This window comes from Sylvia atricapilla, chromosome 2 (assembly GCF_009819655.1).
Source record: "Sylvia atricapilla isolate bSylAtr1 chromosome 2, bSylAtr1.pri, whole genome shotgun sequence".
Lineage (NCBI taxonomy): Eukaryota > Metazoa > Chordata > Aves > Passeriformes > Sylviidae > Sylvia > Sylvia atricapilla.
The window spans coordinates 75,023,054-75,046,009 of record NC_089141.1 but is presented as its reverse complement, the minus strand read 5'-3'; the positions used below and the strand labels follow the sequence as shown (position 1 = coordinate 75,046,009).

Sequence of the window (22,956 nt, the reverse complement as noted above, 5' to 3'; positions counted from 1 at the left end):
TCAACTAGAAGATGCAAGATGGAAGGCATAGATGCATGCTCTCTTCTGCATGAGAGAGGGTGATGCAGGGCAGTGGGACAGAGTAGCACCACTACAGCCACCAGAGCTGGGCTGGAATGGGCTGGCCCTTCAGGACTTATGTCCTCCCACACTAGGTGAAAACACAGCTGCTTGCTTTAACTATATTTTGTTACAGGGTTTTGGACTTCTCTCCACTGAGCAATGATGCTGGCTCTCAGTAAGTTATCCATTGTGATCCCTCAGGATTTCTCTTCATGGTATTATTAGCTTAGTCTGTGACTCCAGTTTTTATTTGCAGACAATAACCACCCCTAAACAAAAGTCTCCAGCTTGAATAGCTGGAACTCCACTGTGAGTGCCCAGTACTACAAGGGACAGTGATGCTGTCCTCAGGCAGCAAGGGCAGATGCATCACTGCTTTGGCCAGGATGATGCAGCAGCAGCACCTCTTTCACTGCAGAGCCACAGCCCAGGGGTGACCATGCCCTGCTGCTTATCTTCAGCCTCCCAGCCACAGACCCCAGACTTCACAACACATAAAAATAGTACATGAAATCCCCCTTCTACTGACCTGCTTATTTTTTGTAAAATCAGAGTATTTCCCACTTGCTGCAGACACTAGTCTGCTTGTTTAAAAAAAATTATCCCATTGGCAGACAAACAATATACAAGAACATCTACAAAGAAGCTGTTACAGTTTATCGTGCAGTAATCCATGGATTAAGGTCATTAATAGCCCACAATGACATACTGCCATGACTCCAAAGGTGCTCTTCTGGCTAACAGGATACACAGAACATAACCCCCTCATGAACATTTCCCCTGAGATACTGTCTTCTACCAAAAGAAACGAAATGAGAAAAAACAGAAGGCAGATGCCTAGCACAATATCTTGCATTGCATCAAAAAAAAAAAAAAGTTATAATAGAAATAAACTACCCTGAGTTTTCTTATCTTTCAGACTGATGTTTTCACAGTAAGAGAGTTGTTGGTAACTGAAATTTTGATCCTCAGAACTAAAATAGCAAGCCAAGACATTCTCCCATGCCCAGAAGGTAAAGCTGTAAGTAAAACTTTCAAAATAAAATCTGAAATTCTCAATTCTATCCTTTAATTATTTATATGAAATAAGCTTTCTCCTTCTGTTGACACAAGAACACAAATATATCATCATGGAAAACACTGTGTACTCCTCAAATCCCAGGGGGTCATTAATCTTCTTTTATGCAGTACATGAACTATTTTCACAGAATTTTTAAAAATAGTTTTCTAAAGCATGCCTGATGTCATTAGGATGTCAGAAGAAAGTGATGCCCTAACAACAGAACTGCTAAATATCCTCCAAAGAAAAGAATCCCTTTGCTATTCCTAAACTTATGCACATTTCTGCACTATCCATACATGTAATTATTGATGTTATTAATTTACCTGAGTCTCCAATACCAAGAGTAAACAACACTTTGTGTCAAATCTAAAGTAATGGATAGACTTTTCTCACTTACATTGATCTACATGAAGAAATATGCACTCTTTCCATATGACTTGTTTTTTTAGGACTCTGGGAATGGCATAGTATTGTGCCACTGTGTATTTTCATTTACCATGAAACAATTATAATTCATAAAATGTACTCAGGAGAATACAATTGTCCTACCAGCTGCAACCGATTCTGTATCCCACAGCCACATGCAATTTTTGTAAACAACACAGTGACATTTGAAAAAAAAATCTTAGAAAGAAACCTTAAAAGCTTCAATAAACAAACGTTATGTTAAACAACATTTGTTTCAATATACATCTTACCAAGAACAAATCACTCATCATTTCCTATTTTACTTTCACTACGACATAGTAGCATTTTCACTACACATGCAGTTTCTTTTTCTTACCTTTAAGGAATCAAAGCAGGCAATAACTCTTCCATTTTCAACCTGGCAACTTTTAGGGGGGTGTGCAAATTTGCATTCTTCATCAGAACGTGAACAAGTTCCCCTCTGAAACTGCCTGCACACTTCTAATGTCAGCCATTTTGTATCTCTTACGGGAGCAACATTCAAAGCCATGATGAGAAACTGATTTTGAACTTGTAAGTTGCTGTCAGGTGAATTATGCTGAAGAAATTTCCAAAACTAACGACAAAGGAAAAGGAGGGGGGGTGGGGGATCAGAAAAAAATAACTTCAAGTCTAATTGAAAAGGAAGTTAAAAAAACAAACAGTGGGGGACGATTAATGACGTCCAACACACACAAAGCAGAACAAGCAGAGAAAGTTTATCAGCAAGCAGTCACTCATCAATCATTAAGTCCCGCTTGTAGACTTTTGGCTGGGAAAACACATGCTCAGTCGCATTTCTGTCTGTAAAACACGTGAGTTTGTTGATTGTAATCACGGATGCACCGGTTTTAAGCCAAGGTTCATCAATGCAATGGCACTCCTTGATAGAATAGCAGTCCTCTGATGGTTGCGTGCCGATACTGATCACACAAGAAAAGCAATGCAGTCATTTGTTCATGTCGCAGGAATAATAATAATGATCCTTTTTCTGCTTTCAGTTTCCCATCAACTAATTGGCAAATGGAGACAGCTGAGGTATCTTCTGCCAGGTGTAAGGTGAAGGCAATGTCTGGCTGGCAAAGACGGGATTTTGAGAACACGGGCGTAGCAGTCCTCACTCGTAAAAGTGACTTGGCAAAGGCACTTTTTAAGTCACTGACCTGACAAAACAAATATAGCATCAGTTCACATGCAACTCATTCAAATCAACATTATGAAACTTACAGACCCTTTTTAGCCCTTTTAGATATTATAAACATACAGCCAAAGTTCACTCTTTTTTTCCAAAAAACCCCCCAAAAATTCTCCTTTGCGAAGTTACACGTGACAAGGGAATAACCAGCTGAAACACGTACTGCAGTAATATTCCAGGCAGCAATCCAAAAGTTGGGAATGATTTAAATAGATGAATGTGGCAGACACAATAATTAGGCACGCTAGTTGTGAAACAATTCAATCAAATGTGCTTAGTCTCCAAAACTGTATACAAGAACCCGTTTCCATTAATTTATGACTTGGCCCTTTAGATTGTGTTACTATATTTTAAGTTGTTACTCATTATTTGTTCTTCCTTAGAAATGAAGATGGTAGTATTCTGCTCAGATTTTTTGTGTCTCGTGCTATTTCTCAAGGGAAAACAAAACAAAACAAAAAAATGTCATTCCAAAATTATAGGAAATAAAACCTTCCATTTGTAGACAATAGAGTTACTTTTCCTGTTAACATAGAGGCTATTCCATAAAGGCTTCATGACAGGGCTCAACCACCAAGTCGCCATGCTCCAATGAGTCCTTTCTAATATGAGGCAGTCTTTATCTAAATATTCTTTTGATTTAATTAGCCTTTGTATACCTCCGCAAATACATCCTTCAGCATCAAAACCTCAGATTCCAATATGGCACTTAAACTATCCGGGGACTATAAAATACCTAGGATATTTTACAGAAAAAAAGAACTAAAAATCAAAAGGTTAGATATTACCAAAAAACTTAACTACTAACTATATTTTATAAACAGACAGTGAAACCATGAATATGATGTTTCCTTCTATTCAGCTTCAAAGGAACACAACTTTTACTTTGCAAATACCAGCCAGAAACAGTTGATGGATTATTTTAGTGCAAGAAAAAAGAAAAGTGGAAGGACTGGAATAATTGAGATTTTAAAATATGTCAATAAAAATAGTTCTAAAAACACTGTCAGCTTTTCCATGTCAGAGCAATTACCAATCTGTGCTTGGATTCACTGGTCTTCATTGAAGTCAGTATTGTTAGTTAAGTGAGAATTACACACACCCAGTTGCAGGATCAGATCCCAGTTCTGACTTCTAGGTCTTCACATAAAAAGGCTTTTCTGCTACTTAGCAACACTACCAGAGATGGTTTTACTCTGAGACCAACACTTACCCTGGAAGTTCCTACTGCTAGCATGAATAAAGGCAATGCAATGCTAATTGCTCCAAAATTCAGTTTGAAGTCTATTGTGCAATAGGATGGGTCTGGATGACACTTAGCTTTACTTGGTCATAAAGAACAACAAGGTGCAAGAGAAACAGCACATTTTGAAATAATTCTATGCAATTATAGTACAGTGGATAAATTACAAACTCCACAAATTAAGTATTCCATCAATATTGTCTGACAGCATCAATGAAGAATGAGATTAAGTTGAAAGCATACAAAGAGGTGAGAAAATACTCATAAATGATGAAAAGGAAAGAGAGGAGGAAAGACAAGAAGAGCCTCTCCACAAGGGCTTGTTGAGCTGATAGCTTGTTGGGCTGATGATTTAGCTGGCTAAATGTAAAAGAGGAAATACTCTCCCTAGAGCCACACATTCCAATTCAGAAATGTCAGTAACGGTTTTCAGTAATAGATGCAGGAGACAGATGGAAATTTTGGGAAAAGGGTAAATGTTATACCGCACACTGCTGCAAGTCACAAGTAGTAATACTCTGCAGGGCTGCACACCATAAAATTGACAAAGTTGTTTCTCAAGTAGTAGGTGTTAAGACTGAAAAAAACCAGACACAGCATGTGGCAGCAAAGCAAGCAGCACACAGTATAGAAATGGCAGTATCCATGGTTTTTAAAAAATAAGTGCACAGCAGAATCACATACAAGATTTGTGAGACTACGGCAAGAATTCATACCAAAAAGCATTATGGGTTGGAGAGTAGAAGACTGAAACACACTATCTTCCTATTTCTTACCCTCATGCTACATGAAGATTTTCTAAAGGAAGAGAAGTTTGTCTCAAAAATCCATGTCTTGTCCAACATAATAAAGCCACCTGATCTCTCAAGAGTCATCAGTGTGGCATCAGGCATCTTAAGTGCCTCAGGAGTTTCTACTGTTGCAAACTCAGGAGACAGAACTGAGTCCTTTCTGAAGGAGGCCATGCCTTCAGCAGGAGGCAAGTACAAACATGGTGAGGATATAATAATTTGGAGTGCTTCATCCCTACCACTTACACGACCTACGTGTTCACAACCACAGGCTAGGCAGCTGTCATACCTCCTCAGCCCATCACCTGCACCAGCAGGACGAAGGAAGAGATGCCACCTTGAAAACCTGAACATGAGGGACACAAAATGAGAAGAAGGGAGAGAAAAGACAAAGCAGGGAATAAAACTATGGGAGAAGCCAAGAAAAGTAGAATTCAACATATAAGGAAAGTGCCCAAGAGAAGGAAAAAATGGGAGAGGAAGGTAGGAAAAAGATATGGCTGGTTGTGAAACAGAAAGGAAGTGAGAGACTTTATAGGAAATGGAAGAAAGATGGAGAAAGTTGTGAACACTAGAAGAGAGAGGGACAAAAATAAATTTTAGAAGGAAAGCAGAAGAGACTGTGGTTACAGGGAAAACTCCAACAGTTTGAGTAAACAGGGAAGTAAATAAGAGGAAAGAATGGAATTTACATAAGAAAATATAACAACAGCAACAATAATCCTCAATAAAATGCCTGCCAGGTCACATGCCATTATAAACATCATAGCTTACCCTGACCTTGTGTGTTGCAAAATCCACCCATCTGGAGAAAACCAGTGGCTTCAGCAATGCAAATTCTGCTCCTCTTCCCACTATTTCTAATTGTGTCCCAACATATCAGCTAAAGGCAGATGTCCTGCCAAAACCAATGGTACCTCACCAGCACAAAGCCCTCAGCACCAAGTGTCCCTTATCCTGGCAGAAGCTTTTGTTTGCTTGATTGTTCTGTTTAGTTGTTTTGTTGTTATTAACATTAATGATCTCAACTCAAGACAACACTCCCCACTACTAAACAACTATCTAACCTTACAAACAACTGAGCTGCAAAATATTCTTACTGAAGATGAAGAAAGTACTCAAGAACAAATTCTTTTTGTCTTTTTACAACTGTTATTGTTTCTTTTCAGTCTCTCACACAGTTGAATCAATGGAATTGATAAAGAATGCACACTTACAAATGCAGTTTTTCCTAGGTTAAGTGAAATTAAATTCATAGACATGTATTTGTAAAAGCTATCTAGCTTTGGATCCCTTTTAGGAAAAGCATCACTTCCCTTTCACAAAAACTAGGAAGGCATAGGAGTAAAAGGCCTTTGTTATGGTTAAGAAAAGAAAATCCTTTTAATTATTAAACAAGACAAAGCACACAGACAATAGAAGTCCACTGAAAAAGTTCTCATAAAAATATGGGGCAGACAGCCTCATCTTTGAGAATTGCAAGTGAATACAAAGCCCTGCCCTATTACAAACCAGTTGGATCTTTCAGCTGGAAAATAGAAGCTCTTGCTATCTACAAAATATGAGGTGCTTTGGTGCAGTAGTTCTACTTACCAGCCAGATTATGTGGCAATGGACTTTGCAGTATCTGTCTAATGGCAAAGCTGAGACTTCCTGGACATGATGTATTCATGCTTCAGCAGATAACATGTAGTAATGAGCAAAGACCTCATCTTCAAAAGACATGTCTGCAGATTATGACTTACAGTAAAGGAGCACAGTCTTCTGCATGGTCTCACCACAGATCTCTAGAGGAGCCACTAAATCCACTCAAAAGGTGTTAAAACAGTTTTACACTTTTTGAGGTTTAAACATTCATCACATTAAAATCTTCAGTAAGAGATGTCAACACTGGGGGTCAATTTGTTGCTCCTACTGTCAAAATTCATCAACATGATCTATATATTTCTCCTATAAATTCACCAGAAACTCAAGAATTAAGAAGTTAGAAAACCCTCAGTTGTACTTAAAGGGGACCATACAGTTTGAAGCATATAAAGTCTTCTTCCCCAGATGTACTAAATACACTTAGCCTTACAAGTTTGATAATCTGTAAATAATGCCCTGTTTTAAAAACAAGGAAACAAAAAATAAAACCAAAACACCTCCAAACCCCAAAGGCCCACTACGCTGTGAAAGCGAGGTGAGACTTCTCTAGATCACTAGCAAGGAGAAACATGTTGACTTACAGACTGCTTCCCAAATTCAATTAAACACAGGAACTCACGTGGGAAAAAACTCATCTTCACGACCTATCTACAGCCACCAAAACTGACCTGCTGGACACTCCAACGCCAAGACAATGTATTGAGAACTTAGTTTTCAAACCCAGCATGCATATACTGCCACTCTTCAGAGACAAACTTTTCTTAGCCAAATTTGAGATATTTTTCAGAAATACCAAGGTCAACTCTCTAACCCCAGGGAAACGATGCTGCACAATTTTTAGCCCTTGGCCTAAAGCAGGTTGCTGCTACAACTTTTATGCATTTGCACATAAACAAAAACTCATGTTGCTTTCTCCCAGAAAATCATGTTCATAGTCTTAAATGTCAGAAACTTTTTAACAAAGAAACAATAACCCTGACCCTACAGGAGACACCAGGCCCAAAGAATTTCATGTCAAAAATTTTAAGGTCCAGCTGGAAGCAGCAGAAAACAGGCTCTCTTCCCTTAGACAGCATTAACCACAAGCATCAGTTGCTTCACACTCCACAACATTAGTTCATAAGCCAGCAATGTCTTGACCACATACTACTTTAACTCACATTCTCATGATGATCCTTTTTGTTCAGGAAATAAACTGATCTCTTAGAAGTAAATAGTTTAGCCACTTCTTTCAGCCTGGACTTACTAGTTTTGAATCATTGATTTTACCTGGGTCAGATGATGTGGGACGAAACACAACCATCTTCAGATGCCCCAGGACATCTGAAAACACAGATTAACCAATGTGCCTCACTCCACAGATGCATCTTCAGACTACTGACAAGAATAGTGTTCCTTTGAAAAGCTGCTGCTGCTTCAGCAGTTGACCTATTTGCAAAGGAAACTCACTTTGCATTTCACTATGTTTACAGACAAAACCCAGTGGAAAGATTCCCTGCATAAGTTTAACACATAGGAATGCTTCTGTAGCCAGATGAAGTTACATCTCCTGAACATTCACAATGGAAATACAGATATTTGAAGACTTGACAAGCACGGAACCCTCACCCTTATTCCAGGAAAAGGCACTCAAATCCCACTGAGTCGTACCTCTTGTTTGCAGCTGCACAGTGGACTCCACTTCCAAATGATTCAGGACACAGACATGTTTAGGAGGCACTGGCAGCTGCTTTAGTCCAAAAGATGGTGGGACTTTGCTTCCGTTTTTCAACTAAATCTCATTGTTACATTCTTAAATGTCCTTTTCCCCCGTATTGTTTTTGCTTTAAATAACATTGAAGGCCACCAAACAGAAGATAAGCTGCCCACTAAAGGACAGCCACAACCCCACAAGCTCACTCCACTGTGGCTTTAATTCCAGCTACTCGCCATTTCCTTGACTCCCCTGTGAAGTTCTCTCTTGAGCTCCCCCAAACTCCCTGCTGAGGAAAGCAAGACTGCAGCTTAATGCCAGGCTACAGCTGGATCCATTCTGATCTGCCTCATCAGGTACAGAATAAGACAACAGCATAATGCCCCCTGCCTCACACATGCCGGCCAACTCAACAGAGACACAGTCACCCGCTCATGTCCCGCTCCTAAAGGACAAGGGAGCAGAGCAGGCAGGACAGGGCACCCCAGCTCCTCCTTTAGCTGCAGGGCTGTATGCCACAAGACATGCTCCTCATCCCTGGAAAGCAAGGCCAGCTCTCAGGTATCACATGCTAATTTAGGCCTCATTGTGTAGGAACCCCCACGAGTCCATACAAAGAGGATCCTACATCAAAAGATGCCAATATGAATTAAGTAAAAAATAAAGTAATTTTACAGACAAATAATGTGACAGCATGCTTGTTAATCACATTTGAATAAACTACATATTAAAGAAAGAACATGCAGGAGATTCTCCTGTAGTGGATAGGCTTCTCTCATCCCATCAGCTTTCCAAACTAGGGAAACAGGACCAGAAGTGATCCAACAGTACAGAGGCATCATTTATCAGTACTATGCCAGCTTTGTGTTCATCTCTTTAAACCAATTTCTAATATTCATCTTTTTTATACGTACCCTTAAAATAGTTATCTAGTAAGACTGGACAATGCACAGTAGTTTAGTAGTGTCTGCATAGTTATGTAAAAATACAGCACTAAAACCAGATTCAAGCTTTTGGCTCCCCTCTGAACTGTTGTGAAGTCACAAAAAATAATAATCCCTAAATTCAAGAAACAGAGAAAATAGGACAGGTTTCCATGAAATGTCTTCCATTCTTTGATGGCAAATATGAATGGGAAATCTTTCTGTCACCGTAACATTTTTAAGAAGAGCCATTAAATTACAGTAGATAGAGCACAATGAATGCATTTTCTTCTATAAATTTCAAACTTACAAAACTTACAAACATTTCTTTAATCACTTTCAGGGTTTTTTTTCCACTTTAAGATGTTAAGCAGCTCCCATGTGCCACTGAGGAAACCAGTATTGCTCAAATGAGGAAGAAGCCATAATTGACGTTTCGAGGAAGCAGACCACTTGTTTGATCGGGTGGCTGGTAGCCAAAAACACTAAAATTCTAATCTTGGGTTTTGTATTAATTCAACATGAACCAGCTGAAGTCAGAAGTGTCAGGACTTAGAAAATAAATCATTCTTTTTTTTATTTGCTTGACTTGAGATCAACTATTGCAACATCTCTTTGCCTGTTATACAACCATCAATGAACACTCGTGAACTGTAATTCAGATGCACACTTTACACAGAGGCGATCCTAACTATTTTACTTAAGCTGACTAAAGTCCGGAGACAGACTAGAAAATACCAGTCTGCTTTATTTAAACTGAGCATGACCTTCAAATCAGTTTTGCTAAATGAGCCATATTTTCCTTGTCACGATCACTAATGTGCCAGGTTCAGGCTTTTTAGTATGTCCCCCACTATTTACAGTATGGCAATGAGCTTCTTGTTAAAACCTGCCGCTTCCCTTTGAAGCTGGCTTTACAATATAATAACACTAATGTCCTTTGTCCCTGGGGAAGTAGGTGAGGAGGAAGGTGTACCACTGACTGTGAAACAACCGACACAGCCTGGGACCTTTTCAGCAACCCACTGTACTACTTTGCTAATGGACCGTGAAATATTTCTCCTGAACTTTAGGTCAGTGGATGACTACAGCCCACAAGAGTATTTTCTAATACCAAAATGCTTCTAAGTCATGCTGGAAAAACTAATGCTTATTATGCTTCAGCTAAAACGCAATTGCAGAAAAGAGTTTTCATCTTCTAGCAAACTACTTTTGTTTTCATTCTACTCGTCCTCTCTTGGTTTGTACCTTCTCACAGTTTTTAACTTAAACACTAAGACCAAATTCACCCGATTTTATCCTCTAGGTGTATAAATTTCATACATGAAATTCTGTTCCCACCTTGACAAGAGGGCAAAAGCAATTTCTGTTTCTGTGCCTCGGCAAGCAGAGTTAATCATCCCCGGCAGCAGTGACGTTACCAGTTGGCCTCTTGCGGACACAAATGTTTTGCTTTTGGCAGAGAGCAGCACGTAATAGCTATTAATCAAACCCAATTCCCCAGGAAAGGGTACCCCAGTGCATTAGAAGCTTCCACTCACACCCAGCTGCAGACATGCATTGTATTTATGGTTTTTTGGGGACTGTAAAATATTTATAGAAAAGTGTGCTTATGTACTGTGAAATTTTTAGAGACTGGCATGGAGGGAACGTGTGATCAAATGACTGTTCTCACCTGCCAAAGGACCGATAACATGCTGTTACACAGGAGCACAAGCTAAAAGAGCTCAGGCTTTTGTCAATTTTTTATTTTCTCTAGTCCAGTTTTGCTCTAAGTCAAGAAGGCAGAAATCTTGCCGAGGTATTTGTTTATGTGACAAACAGCATCCCTTTGCACTGAAAGACAAGGATAAGTCTGAATAAACCAAGGACTGTATTTAAACTAATGATGATGAATTCACAAGCTGCACATGTTTTAAGACTGACAACAGCATTATTAACAACATATTCCAGCAAATTTCCCGGCTCTGGGAAGTTGCATGGCACATCCAAACCAAGCTCCTGAGGTGAGGGCAGCAAGAGCACTACCTTATGTTGTTAACTCTGACTGCCTCTTAAGGGCTAAACCCATTCTGCTGAACAGATTTCCTACAATAAATTCAAGCACCATCACTGTTCTGAGATAAAATATCTGCATTCCTGTGCCATTTTCTCCACCTTTTACCCGAGTACAAGATAACAACACACACAAGGATGACCTCAGCAGATAAGCCAAAGAGTCCATCTCGTCCAAAATGCAGCCTGTGACTATGGCTTATACTCAATGTCTTCAGAAGAGTGCAGAACCAGGGCAGGCAGAGTGTGATAACTTCCATGAATTTTCTCCCCACAACCTGTAACTGATGTCTTTGTATTTAATAGGTCTCGCTGAATTTTTCTTCCACGGATTTCCTCAATCCCTTTTTCAAATGCTGCACTGTCAGAAATGTCCTTTATAATGTGCATGAAAAGTAGGATATCAAGAGGAAGCCTGACTAGCTCTCACAATTGTTGACAAAAGCACAAGACTCTCAAGAGAGGAACATGGATATTGAAGGAAACATTTCAGGACGTCTTTGGAGATCCACAAAAACTCGAAAACCACATTCGGAGCTGGGGAGTAAGATGACTGACTACAAAAGCCTTCAAGAGAATGTATGTTGTTTTACCAGTACTCCTGAGTGTGTTAATCTAAAAGTTCCAGCAAAAGTGGAGCTTGGAGAAAAGAGACTTTTAAAACCACTTATACCACAAGAGGAAGAAACACCAAGAAGAAGAGGAAGAAACCTCTGCACCCCAAGCTGCATCACCTAGGTACACTCCCAGAAGCAGGGATCTTTCTTAGCAACCCAACAGAGAAGGCAGAAAACCTGAGAGCCTGCCAAAAGAAGCCTAAGCAAGTCACTCTTGCATTCTGCCAGACCCAAAGCATTCCACAAGCACCTCAAACATCATTTGGAAGAAGCAACAATGGCAAAGTGCTTTTGGCAAGGAAAGGAAAAACCTCAGTAGTGTCTTTAGTACTGAGGTTGCCCAAGCAAGCCTTCATCAGAGTACATTTTATCACAAGGATTGAATTCCTCTTTTGCTCCATTAGTAGTGTAAATGTAACACACAAGACCAGTTTCATTTACTTCCAAAACTAAAGAAATCCTCATGATGCAGAACATATGCAAGTGTTTTACTGCTTAGATACCTCACAGGACATACTGCAAAGCCTGATTAGGTGCCTATACCAGAATACTTCATATCTTACAGCAGTTAAAAAGATGGAACAGCAACCTAACTTTAAAGTCACCTATAGAATAGCAGGTAGTTAACAAGTACTTCAATGATGATTTATTTTTTATGTTTTTTTTTAAATAGTTTTTATACTAACATTCAGACAGCTGCTGAAATCTCCCACTAAAAGCCTTTTTTTTTTTTTTTTTTTTTTTTTCAAAAATCCTTCCCAGTTAAGGAAAAAAAAAAAAAAAAAAAAAGATTATGGAGGTTTTAGCATAGCCTTGAAGAAAAAAAAAGTAGTATTTAATAGGTTGGTCTCTATTGGTCTCTTCTGAAGGTAGGTTCCCTTTGTGTGCTGTAAATAGAGATGGCTTCCTGCCATCCTGCTTCTTTGGTCCTCCAAGGTGAATAAAGAAAATATTTAATAATGTTCCATGTGAAGATGACTGTAAGAAACTTTACTTTCAAAATTCATGCATTTGTCCACAATAAAAAACAAACAACCAAAAACCCTGAACAAAACCAACATTTAAAGAGTACCTGTGTTTTATTTGACAATACATAATGCAAACTCATTTTTTCTGGAATAAAATAAATTTGCATTTAGTGAACAATTATTCAGTTGTAAAATAGCTATCACAAGTTCAGAAAGAGAATGCTTTTCCCCTAAAAACGTTTTGGCAACTGGTGGCAGAGAAGAAGACAAGAGCTTTTCTCGTATGACTTGGAACTCCTGGTTAACGTCTGTTTTCCTGGAAGTCTTCAATACTTCTATTTAATCCTGAGGCAAATAGCAGAGCTACAACTGGAAGACATTCTCTACCAAGTAAACATTTTCTTTTTCCTGTTCTCCAGAATGACGAATTTAGGGTTTGGTGTGCAGTGCTGCTACTGACCTCCCTTTTTGCTTGAGCACCAATTAAGAAGCACTGACCCAATAAAAATGGGTCATATCGATCTGTTGTTTTGATTTGTGCAACATGTCTCTCTCAGTCCAAAAAACTCACCACCCGTTGCCACTTGAAGAAAGTTACTTTTCAACTCAGTTTCATTTTAGAGAAATGAAAAAAAAAATAAATTATTTACTACTAAAAGAATATAAAGTACTTAAACACAGAAAGGCTACACAGAAATAAATTCAGAAAGTTTATTGGCCTGCAGTAAGGACAGTGGATGAGTTCATATTCATTTTTCTACCATGTGTATAGTTCATTTGTCTGTAAGAGTAAGAGGACAAAGTACATTCAGGTTTCTCTAAGCGAAAAAAAAAAACCCAAGCCACAACAAAAACCTCCAGCCAGTGTCTTTGAAAAGCAACTTCTATATATAGAGTCTTTGTTTTAATTTCTCTTAGCTTAGAAGTTGAAAAGGGAATGGATTTAGGCAGCTACACTGACAGGTTAGGCAGCGTTAGTCTCAGAGCCAGGCATGTCCTCACCTTAAATCAAAACTTTACTCAATATTCAAATTACAACCTCTATTTTAACTCAGCTATTTATTGTGAAGAGAGCAGAAGGAAAAAAAAAAGTCTTTAAAACATTGAAAAATCAAGTGCTTTCATGCTTTGACACAATGAATTGCAATGTTTTGCAGTGAAAACTGAGCACATTTCCTATAAATGGTTTGACAGATTCTTCCAGACCTTTTTCTGCTATCTCTGCTTACCTGTAACTGCAGAGATGTCTCTGTCCTGCTGGGAATGGCAGAGCAGGTAAGCACAGCTTGGCATTCCCCAGCACTTCCAAAGCAATGGAGATGCTTCTGACAGCTGAGAACAAGCAACTGGCTTTTGGCAAGAGACAGTTTTCAGCTCACATTGCAGCAGAAAATTTGGACTGGTTAAAGTAAGTCTCGACATTTGTGTCCTTTTCAGAAGCTTAATTCATCTGTCATAGCTCAAGTTTAGTGGGAAAAGGATATTTAAAGACACACTTTGTTTTGCCCTTTACAATATGTATCACCTCGCATAACTTCTGTGTTAAACCATAACTTAAGACCTTCCTTTAACCATGCACAAATATCAACACTATTTTTGAAAGACAGTGACAAAATTTCTGGGTTACAAAATGAATAAATATCAAAAAAGAAAAAATTAATTTGATTTGGTCAAGTAAGTTACATCCTCAACACCACTCAGAGATAAAAAACCTATATAAACATAGGAAGTGGACTGCTGCTGTTATGCTTACACACATTTCTATGCCAAAACCAAGTTTTCAAAAATGACTTAAATGAGTGTTTTGAATATGCCTCATTTTAGTGTAATATTTGCTTGGCTTGTAAATAAGAGCTTTCATAACTTTTAACCTTCAGCCTGTACCACGCTCTGGTCCCTGACAGCTGGTAGGAATTCCATTTCATACAACATTTCCAGGATAAAACAGGTGAGCCATAAAATCAAAACAGACCAGAAAACAAAACTCAAACAAACAAACAAACAAACAACCCCCCCAACAAAAACCAAAACCACCAAAAAACAACAACAAAAAACCCAAACAAAAATCCAAACCAAAAAAAACTAAACAAAAAAACCCCCACCAAACCACACACAAACAAACAAAAAAACAAACACCAAAACAAAACAAAAACCCAACCAAACAAATCAACAAAAAAAGCCAACCACAAATCAAAAAAACCCAAAAAAACCCAACAAAACAAACAAACAAACAAAAACCCAAAAAACCCCCAAAACAACAAAAAAATTACAACCTTACTCCTGGTCGAAGTTAATGCCCTCTAGTAATCCTCTGCAACTTTATGGGCTGCAAAGTTTGCAACACATAAATAAATATCTGGCTTTTACAGAGATAACCACTTTATAACAGTGCACAGGTTCTAGAAATCCTGAAAACCTACTTGAATGGCTCTTCTCCACATTTATCCTTCTGCCCATCACCTGAAAGAACAGAAACCATGGTACCACTTTACAGCAACAAAACAGGACTATCTGCTACCAAGAAAAAAAAAAAAATCCACCTCAATAAAACCTCCTGAAAACAGGAAAAAAAAATCCTAACCAAAAAACCCCCAAAGCAAGTAACCAAACAAAACTCAACCCAAAACAAACCCAAAAAACCAAAACAAAAAAAATCTCCACCAAACCCACCAGCCCTTGCCAAAAAAAACCCCAACAAAAAAAAAAAACCCAACCCCCCCCCCCCCCCCCCCCCCCCCCCCCCAAAAAAAAAAAAAAAAATTATACTCTGAAAAGACAGAAAAGAAAAGACAGCAAAGATGCAGTGGTATTCCAGTCTACGCTTTCCTACAAAAAAAGTTCACTAAATTTATATATTGGGGGCATTATCAATTTAATTATTATGGTTCTATAAAGTTGAATGGCAATCCACAATTTAAGGTCCCATATTTTTTCACCAGAGGAATGACGTCCATCAGGAAAACAATTAAAGAATAATCCTGCATGATGTACCCTGAATTTCCTAACTGCAAAATTGGAGTCAAAATAGCCACAAGAATAAAAAAATAAAATAGTATTCTGAAATCAGAAAAGTAGAAACCTGTCCACAAATTTTAACGTCCTATTTCAGGAATATCATTTTTACCTCCTATTAAGCACTTCAAAGATTATGATCATCACATTTACCCTTCCCCTAAGTGAAAAGCATGCTGATGTTCTGGTGATTGGAGACCCAGATGGGTAAGATACAGGTGGTTATCTTCATCAAAGCAGAATACTACTACTTAGTCTGTTTTAATTTCGTCTCTCTTTAAGAAAAAAAAAAATCAACACAAAAAACCAAACAACAAAACCCCCAAACCATCATACATTGATTCCTATTACAAGAATCTTCTCTTCAAGAAGAGAACCCTACTACAGCACAGCTATCTCTTGCCTATTTCACTGGAAATCTGAAAACATCAAGTGCATTTCATAAAATTTTATCACCTACAAGTATGTTCACAAGCAACTGTCAGTTTTCATTAAGGAATACAATTCTGACAATGGTAAGGAAGAGCTAGGAAATACAAATCCTAACAGCTCAAAATTAAGCAAAATGAAAGCAAGTTAATAATCTCATCTTTGTAACCTGATGATTATTGCGGAACTCAGTTATCGTGATGACTTAGGCTTTATGAATGCTAAAGAAATTTCATTTAAAAGAGCAGCTAAAAGTGCTAAGCATTTGCAGACAATATGAAGACTAAAGTCAGAGCAGAATTTCACAACAAACTCACAAGACTAAACATCATGTTTTACTTCTAATAATATACTGCAATTTTCATAATTAGGTTGGCCAAGAGAGTTTCCTTCTCTGCTTTGCAACAATAGCCATAACCAATGAGACAGCCGGCAGTTAACATAAAATTTTTGCGAAGTCATACCTGAAGCCAACTGTGAGGAGTTACAAAAGGATCTCATGATAATGAGTTCACTGGGTGATGAAATGACATCAGTTTTAACATAAAGATAGGCACAATAATGCCTAGGTGAGGGAAAAAACAGACAAATAATGAACAGCAAACACACAACATTTGGTTCCAACAAGACACTGCTACAGAGGAAAGATCATGTGGATATCAGAGGCAATTTGATGAAGACTTCTGCAAAAATATTCAGGAGCTGAGTATAAACCAAGCAGAACATTTGGCACTATCAAAGGAAAACAAAAAAGAATTACACTAGTGTGTATAGTCATGAAGCATGTAACTCTGGAATGATAAAAGAGGGAGAAAACAGTAACAGCAACATCAGCACTGCAGAAAGGCTTACACATTCAAAGAGGCAACAGTGAGGTTTTTGACAACAGAAAGAATACAAAATTCATACAGAATGATGATGAGGATGACCAGATTTTGACTAGAAGGTAGAGGGTGTTCAGTCATTTACCAGTGGGAAGCCATGGAAAAGACAGCTGGTTTTGCCCACAGCAAAGAGCACAAGAGCGAAGGTGATGTGTTGAAAGTCAAAAATACAACAAGCTAAAAAATAACTTTTCAATTAAAAATCAGATTATTTATATAGTCATCAGAATAAACAATGGCTACTATTTGAGAAGGAAAGCCCTCCTCAAAAAGCTTCTCACCCCCGGTAGCTCAAGCCACATGCCAGTCAAGGCACTGCTGTCTTCTGCCTTCTTCATTTTTGGAAGGCAGCTCCTCACACGCGGCCTAGTTCTGCAACCAAGACTGGCTACAGATCCATAGAGACACACTGATCCTCAAGCCCCACCGCAAGAAAATCAACACTTTGATATCCTATTTCAAACAAACGCATTTCAGAGACGACAGACTCATCCCACCCAGGTGTGAGCACTTTAATGAGCCAGTGGTGACTAAAAAGCACTATCTCCTTCACCCTCCTTGTGCCAAAGGGGAGACAAGCACCTGGGGCCACCATGAAGCCACCAAGCTAACAGGACAGACACAAGGACTAGCAGATGGATTCTGCCACTGTCTCTGGACTCCAGAGGAAAGATTTACCAGCTTGAGAGAGCAAACTCGAGCACAAACACGGCTGCTCTCAGGCCTTACTCTCTTTCAGTTGTGTCCTCCTCCTCAAGAAACTGGGGCAAGAAGCTGGGACAGAGCCAGAGTGAAAAAACGGAGTGATGAGAGGCACTGCATCCCTCCTGCCCTACAGAGGTGTCCAAGCAGTCCTAGCTCCACAGATGAGGTCCAGGCCCAGGATACAGATTCAGTTGCAGGTATCGCTCTCCAGCTCCTCCCACCAAGAGGGATGTTGTGGCTTCTTACCACTTAGGACCTTTTACACCAAGGATTAAGCTGAAGGCTTGTTCCCTGCTGGCGTTTCCACTTCAAAGAGCTGCTACTGTGGATACTAAAGCCTTTGAAAGTGGCCTCACTGCACAGTCCTGAGCATTAAATGAGGTCTTTAAAAAAAAAGGAGGAAGGGGGGGGAAGTGGAAAGTGCACTGGCTTTATAAACACATCAGCGGGGCCACTTTCAAAGCCTTTCATGCCATCTCCAATGTGACAGAGAAACTCTTAGAGTTTTTTAGACACCACCCGAACTCTCATAAAATTATGGCAATAAAGTAATCCATCCCCTAAATGTTTCCCAGCATTAGCAGAGGGGAGCTAAAATAAACAAGGGAATTGTAAAAAAAAAACCAAATACACACAAAGAAAAAAAAGTTTTTAAAGACAAGCCCTAGACTCCAGGACAGCGGCGCGCCGTGCTGCCAGAGCATGTTCAGCATGCCAATAAGGACTGCAGCACTGCAATCCCCAGCACCAGCAGCCCACGCACCGGCGTCCTCCTCTGCAAAAGCCTCATGCCAGCTGGAGGAGGTGCCCCAGGACACACCACTTCTTGGCCGTGGGGCAAGGAGATGAGGGTGGGAAAGCTGGCATTGGTCTCATGGCAGAGAGAGACTGCAGAAGGGGATGCTGTGCCACAGGTGAACACAGCCATCAGAGAAATCCCATATGTGTTATCACAGCCTTTTAGGTAAATAAGAACGAGCCAATGCTGAAGTCCTGAATCATTAACTGGGTACAGTGAGCCTGCCTGTCCTGCCAGGGGCACAGCCACAGGGGCCTGCTGACAAGCCAAGGCAGCTCTGGGCTTGAAAGATGCATACAGCTGCTGATAACAGCACTGCAGATAGCGTGAAAAGTGGAAGGAAATATCCAAACAATATTTAAATGGACTAAAACAGGGCTTTGCTGTCCTACAAGGCAGCCACTTTACCCACCTTGACATTAGCAGAAGTGTCCCACAGGGAGCTGCCAAAGGAGACTGAAGGCACAAACCTGACATGCTGAAACTCAGCATTGAAATATCATCCTTCTGAACAACGGAAAATAATGGAAATCTTGCCACTTGGAAATTGTAGGTTAGTTTTAGACTACGTTCAAAACACTGCCCATGACACCTATAAAGTACAAAGATCATGACAGATTTAGAAAACTAGGGACTGGGGGACTGAGCCATTCAACATACTTGAAGTATATATAACAGAGCAGTAGGGGAAAAAAACCAAAACTAACAACATAAAATTCCTCAGAAACTCAAGTTAAAAAGCATTCAGTCTGGATAGGAGTGAACACTAGAGAATTAAAAAAAAAAAAAAAAATTATTTGCAAGGCCCCTTAGAATGATCATACACCAAAAAAACATACTGAAAAGCTGCCTTCAGAATTCCCACAAAAAAAAAAAAAAAAAAAAAAAAAAAGGCATTTTTAACCAAATCGTAGCTTCCTCCTTCTATAAAACTACCATGGGAAAACATATTTCTGCATCTTTCCTTACTTGTACTCTCTAATTCTGCCTACTGCCAGAGGTGCTGTATTCCCTGCAGGAGAGAAGATTTTACAGCTCATGAACCTCCAGACTGACCTTGTCTGCATTTATGAGTTCAGCAATGTATGATACCCAGATCTTCCCAAAATGTTTATCATCCACTCAAAAGCTGCTGAAAAAAAAATCATTGATCTAAACCAGAAAAAATTAATAGGCTCTGATATGAACCATCTGTTCCTATTTCCTGATCCACTTCTTTATGCAACAACTGCATCACTTAATCCCTCCCACTGTCTTTATTAGCTATTGTTTTTGTAGTACAAAAAACCCCAAGATGAAAAATTATATTTTTATGAGTGTGTGTATATTATGTATTTATGTATTTGTGGACATATATCTAGGCGTGGAAAAAGAAGGAAGGAAAGGGAAAAAAAAGAAAATAAAAAGAGCGTGAACCTCTGCATCTATCTATTTGTTTACAGCTGAGCTGTTCTAGCTGGCAAAGTTTCAGGTATCACAAGCCCACCAGGTCCTTTGCCAGACTTACGACTCCAGGAATCCTACAAGTCTTCTGCAGAAGCAGCAAACTGCACACTGGCAGGTTCTCAACAGCTTTAGTAATCATCAGTAGCACAAAGAGTTCCCTACATAATTAGTATTTCTTTGTGTTAGTTATAAGGATTTTGCATATAATCCCCTGCTAGGTATGCTCTTCAATCTTCAGAGCCCCAGACTTTTCCTTTTTTAGCACGCCTGAAATACTGAACTAAGAACTTGACATCATCACCATTATCGGAGAGAGAGCTCGGTGTTTTAATGGCCTGGTTACAAAAGAATAATTAAAATTGTGGCGATTAAGAAGTTGGCAGTTTCTAGAAAGGGGCTGTATAACTTCTTTCTCCTCAAGCACCCCCTACTCCAAATAGAGCCAAAAAGGTTGGTTTTAAAAGAAGACTTTAAAAAGAAGACTCTGTATAACAATAATCAACAACTGTCATTGCATTTGCTAATAATGTATAAGGAGATTAGTTTAATTAGTCAAACAGTTAATACTGCTATTATTTGAACTAGTTTTCAGCACTGACACCCTCTTGAAATGAGTTTTGTTTTCCTCAGGCAACAATTTCAGCCTCTTTACAGACCAGTTACTGGTACACATTAGTTAACCATAATATATAGTATTAAACATATCAAATTAGCTTCACAATCAAAGGTTTCATAAAGAAAATACATACTAACAAATTCTAAAACGAGTGATTTAGTTCTCTTTTGCTAAAACTTTGTAACAGACGTATTCATAAACAAACAAAAAAAAATTTATTTTAAAGTCTCTTCCCTGAAAGAGAAAAAACAATCCTCAAAGTCAGAAATTGCCAGTAACATTAGGAAACATGGCATCAGTAATAGCTATCAGGTGAAATTTAAACATTAGCAATGTGTTACAACTGGATGCAAAATAATTAATAAATAATTTCTATTAAATGCTCTTTTTCTTGTCTCTCAGCATTATAAAATCTGAACATTTTACAGAGCTTTTACAAGTAACCACAGTACAGATTATTTCTGACATACTTCTGAGCAACAGAGAAGACGACTCATTCACAGGAGAGGTGACACCCATGTGCCGGAAATCTCACGCAACATTAAGACCCATTTTTCATGCTCAGAAAAAAAAAATTAAAAATGGTAGCACATAATTATCATACATTTCCATAAAATGTACACTTACAAAATAAGCAGCTGATTTGGCTTTATAAACACTCTGTTGTCAAGCACTATACTTCAGGACCTCTAACTCATTAGAAAATTATATCTTAGGAAAACAGAGTAATTCTAAACAAAGTAATCATTCCTTGAAAACAGACAGACTGCACACCGTCAGGTTACCACACTAACAGATCTGATGAAGCACACAAAGCATTTAAGCAGAAAAGATGCTGCTAAATTAAAAGAGGAACCAGAACCTGGTCAAAAATACTTTTAATACAAACTGTTTATATAATAAATGTAAATACAAAATATTTAGTAGCACCTCTACTCTCCAAGACGAAGTTTCGTTTACCTAACCATATAAAGTACTAGTATATATGCAACTTGACCAGAAAATATATATTTTTAATCTTTTTGTCATTTGATTGTCTGTCAGTAGCTTGATACAAACTACTTGACTAAGTGATGAATACAACTTTTCACTTTGGTAGTCAGGTGTAACAAAGATAACTCTATACATTGTGATCTTCAAGATATGGAAACCAGACACTGAAATTATCTGGAAGTAAGAGACTGCCTCAAATCAGGAGACTGAAAAGTTTTCTCTGAAAGCTGTGCATGAAAATAGCCTTACTTGCAAAACCCAAATATTTGTCTCATATTCTATAGCTTGAATATTGTACTTGATTCTAATTATCAGCCTTTACCTCACATGCTTAACAGTCTGCATATGAATGACACATTTAAGTATCAATAGTGATAGAGAGCTAAACATACATATCCATACCTTATGGATTTGTAATAATAATGCTCTGCATCCTGGCAGGTGTTTCATTTGTTAACAGGGCTTGAAATTCTCAGAAGACCCAAGGTTGTTTTTACTTAGAAGACTGTAGTGTTCAAAAATAACCAGTTCATAAACTGAGTATGTGTCAACAAGCCAGCCACAGGTCCCTAGCAAGTACTTGGCCAGGGAGCAGCGAAGTCCTATCACCCTTCTCTGAGCAGGGTCAGCTGTGAGGAGCTGGGAGGTGACATCAGGAGTTCTGAGTACAAGCCCTGTACTTCTCCCTGAAAAATGGGAGGGGCAATGGGCAGTTGGTCTGGAAGGGCCTACTTGCTGCAATACTGTCAAAACTAGAGTAACTCACTCCTAGGATAAAGGAAATGTTAAACTTTCCCCTCAAAATTACACCATTGAATTATTCTTTTTTTTACGCAGCAAAAGGTTCTTCTGCCTGATTTCTCTTTAAGAAATTGATCTTTAGTCTTCCTCAGTACACACACTTATTTTTTCTATCAACATCCTATCTGAATTTAAATATCTACAGGAAATGTACATGGCCATTACAGGATAAATAAGAAGACAACATTTTCTTGTTGTCTCACCAGCTGTTAATCTTAGGGGGAAAAAATTTTAAACCCCAACTGTATTATATACTGCACATATAAATGATGCTGCTAAAACACAACTGAAGTCAGCATGTTAATTCAGGTCACTAACTGGGTGACATCCTGAAAGGTACTGGGCACCATCAATGCATATGGCAGCCTGAGAAAGTTGAAGAGGCTTCAGCATACCACAGGATGAGGAAATGTTCTCAGAGCCCTCTTGCAACATGATGGTAAAGTTTGCATCCAATCTAATAAATAACCACTAAAAACTACTCTATTCTTCCAGAATTGTACAGACTTCTGCGTAAATATCTCTTCCTTCTCTCTAGAGCATTTAATATAAATCTCCTCCATTCC

At 38.7% G+C, this 22,956-nt stretch overlaps 1 protein-coding gene across 8 annotated transcripts in view; it reads right to left on the bottom strand.

Annotated features, from left to right (window-relative positions):
• Nucleotides 1-22,956, bottom strand: part of MBNL2 (muscleblind like splicing regulator 2) — a 107,454-nt gene that overhangs the window by 67,072 nt on the left and 17,426 nt on the right. For 7 of the 8 annotated variants that reach the window (XM_066313455.1, XM_066313458.1, XM_066313452.1 and 4 more), the window contains exon 2: nucleotides 1,911-2,736. The exons of the other annotated variant lie outside the window; for it this stretch is intronic. In XM_066313455.1, coding sequence (XP_066169552.1) covers nucleotides 1,911-2,084 — 174 coding nt within the window. In that variant the 5' untranslated portion in view covers nucleotides 2,085-2,736. The remainder of the gene's footprint in view (nucleotides 1-1,910; nucleotides 2,737-22,956) is intronic. 8 annotated transcript variants of the gene reach the window in all.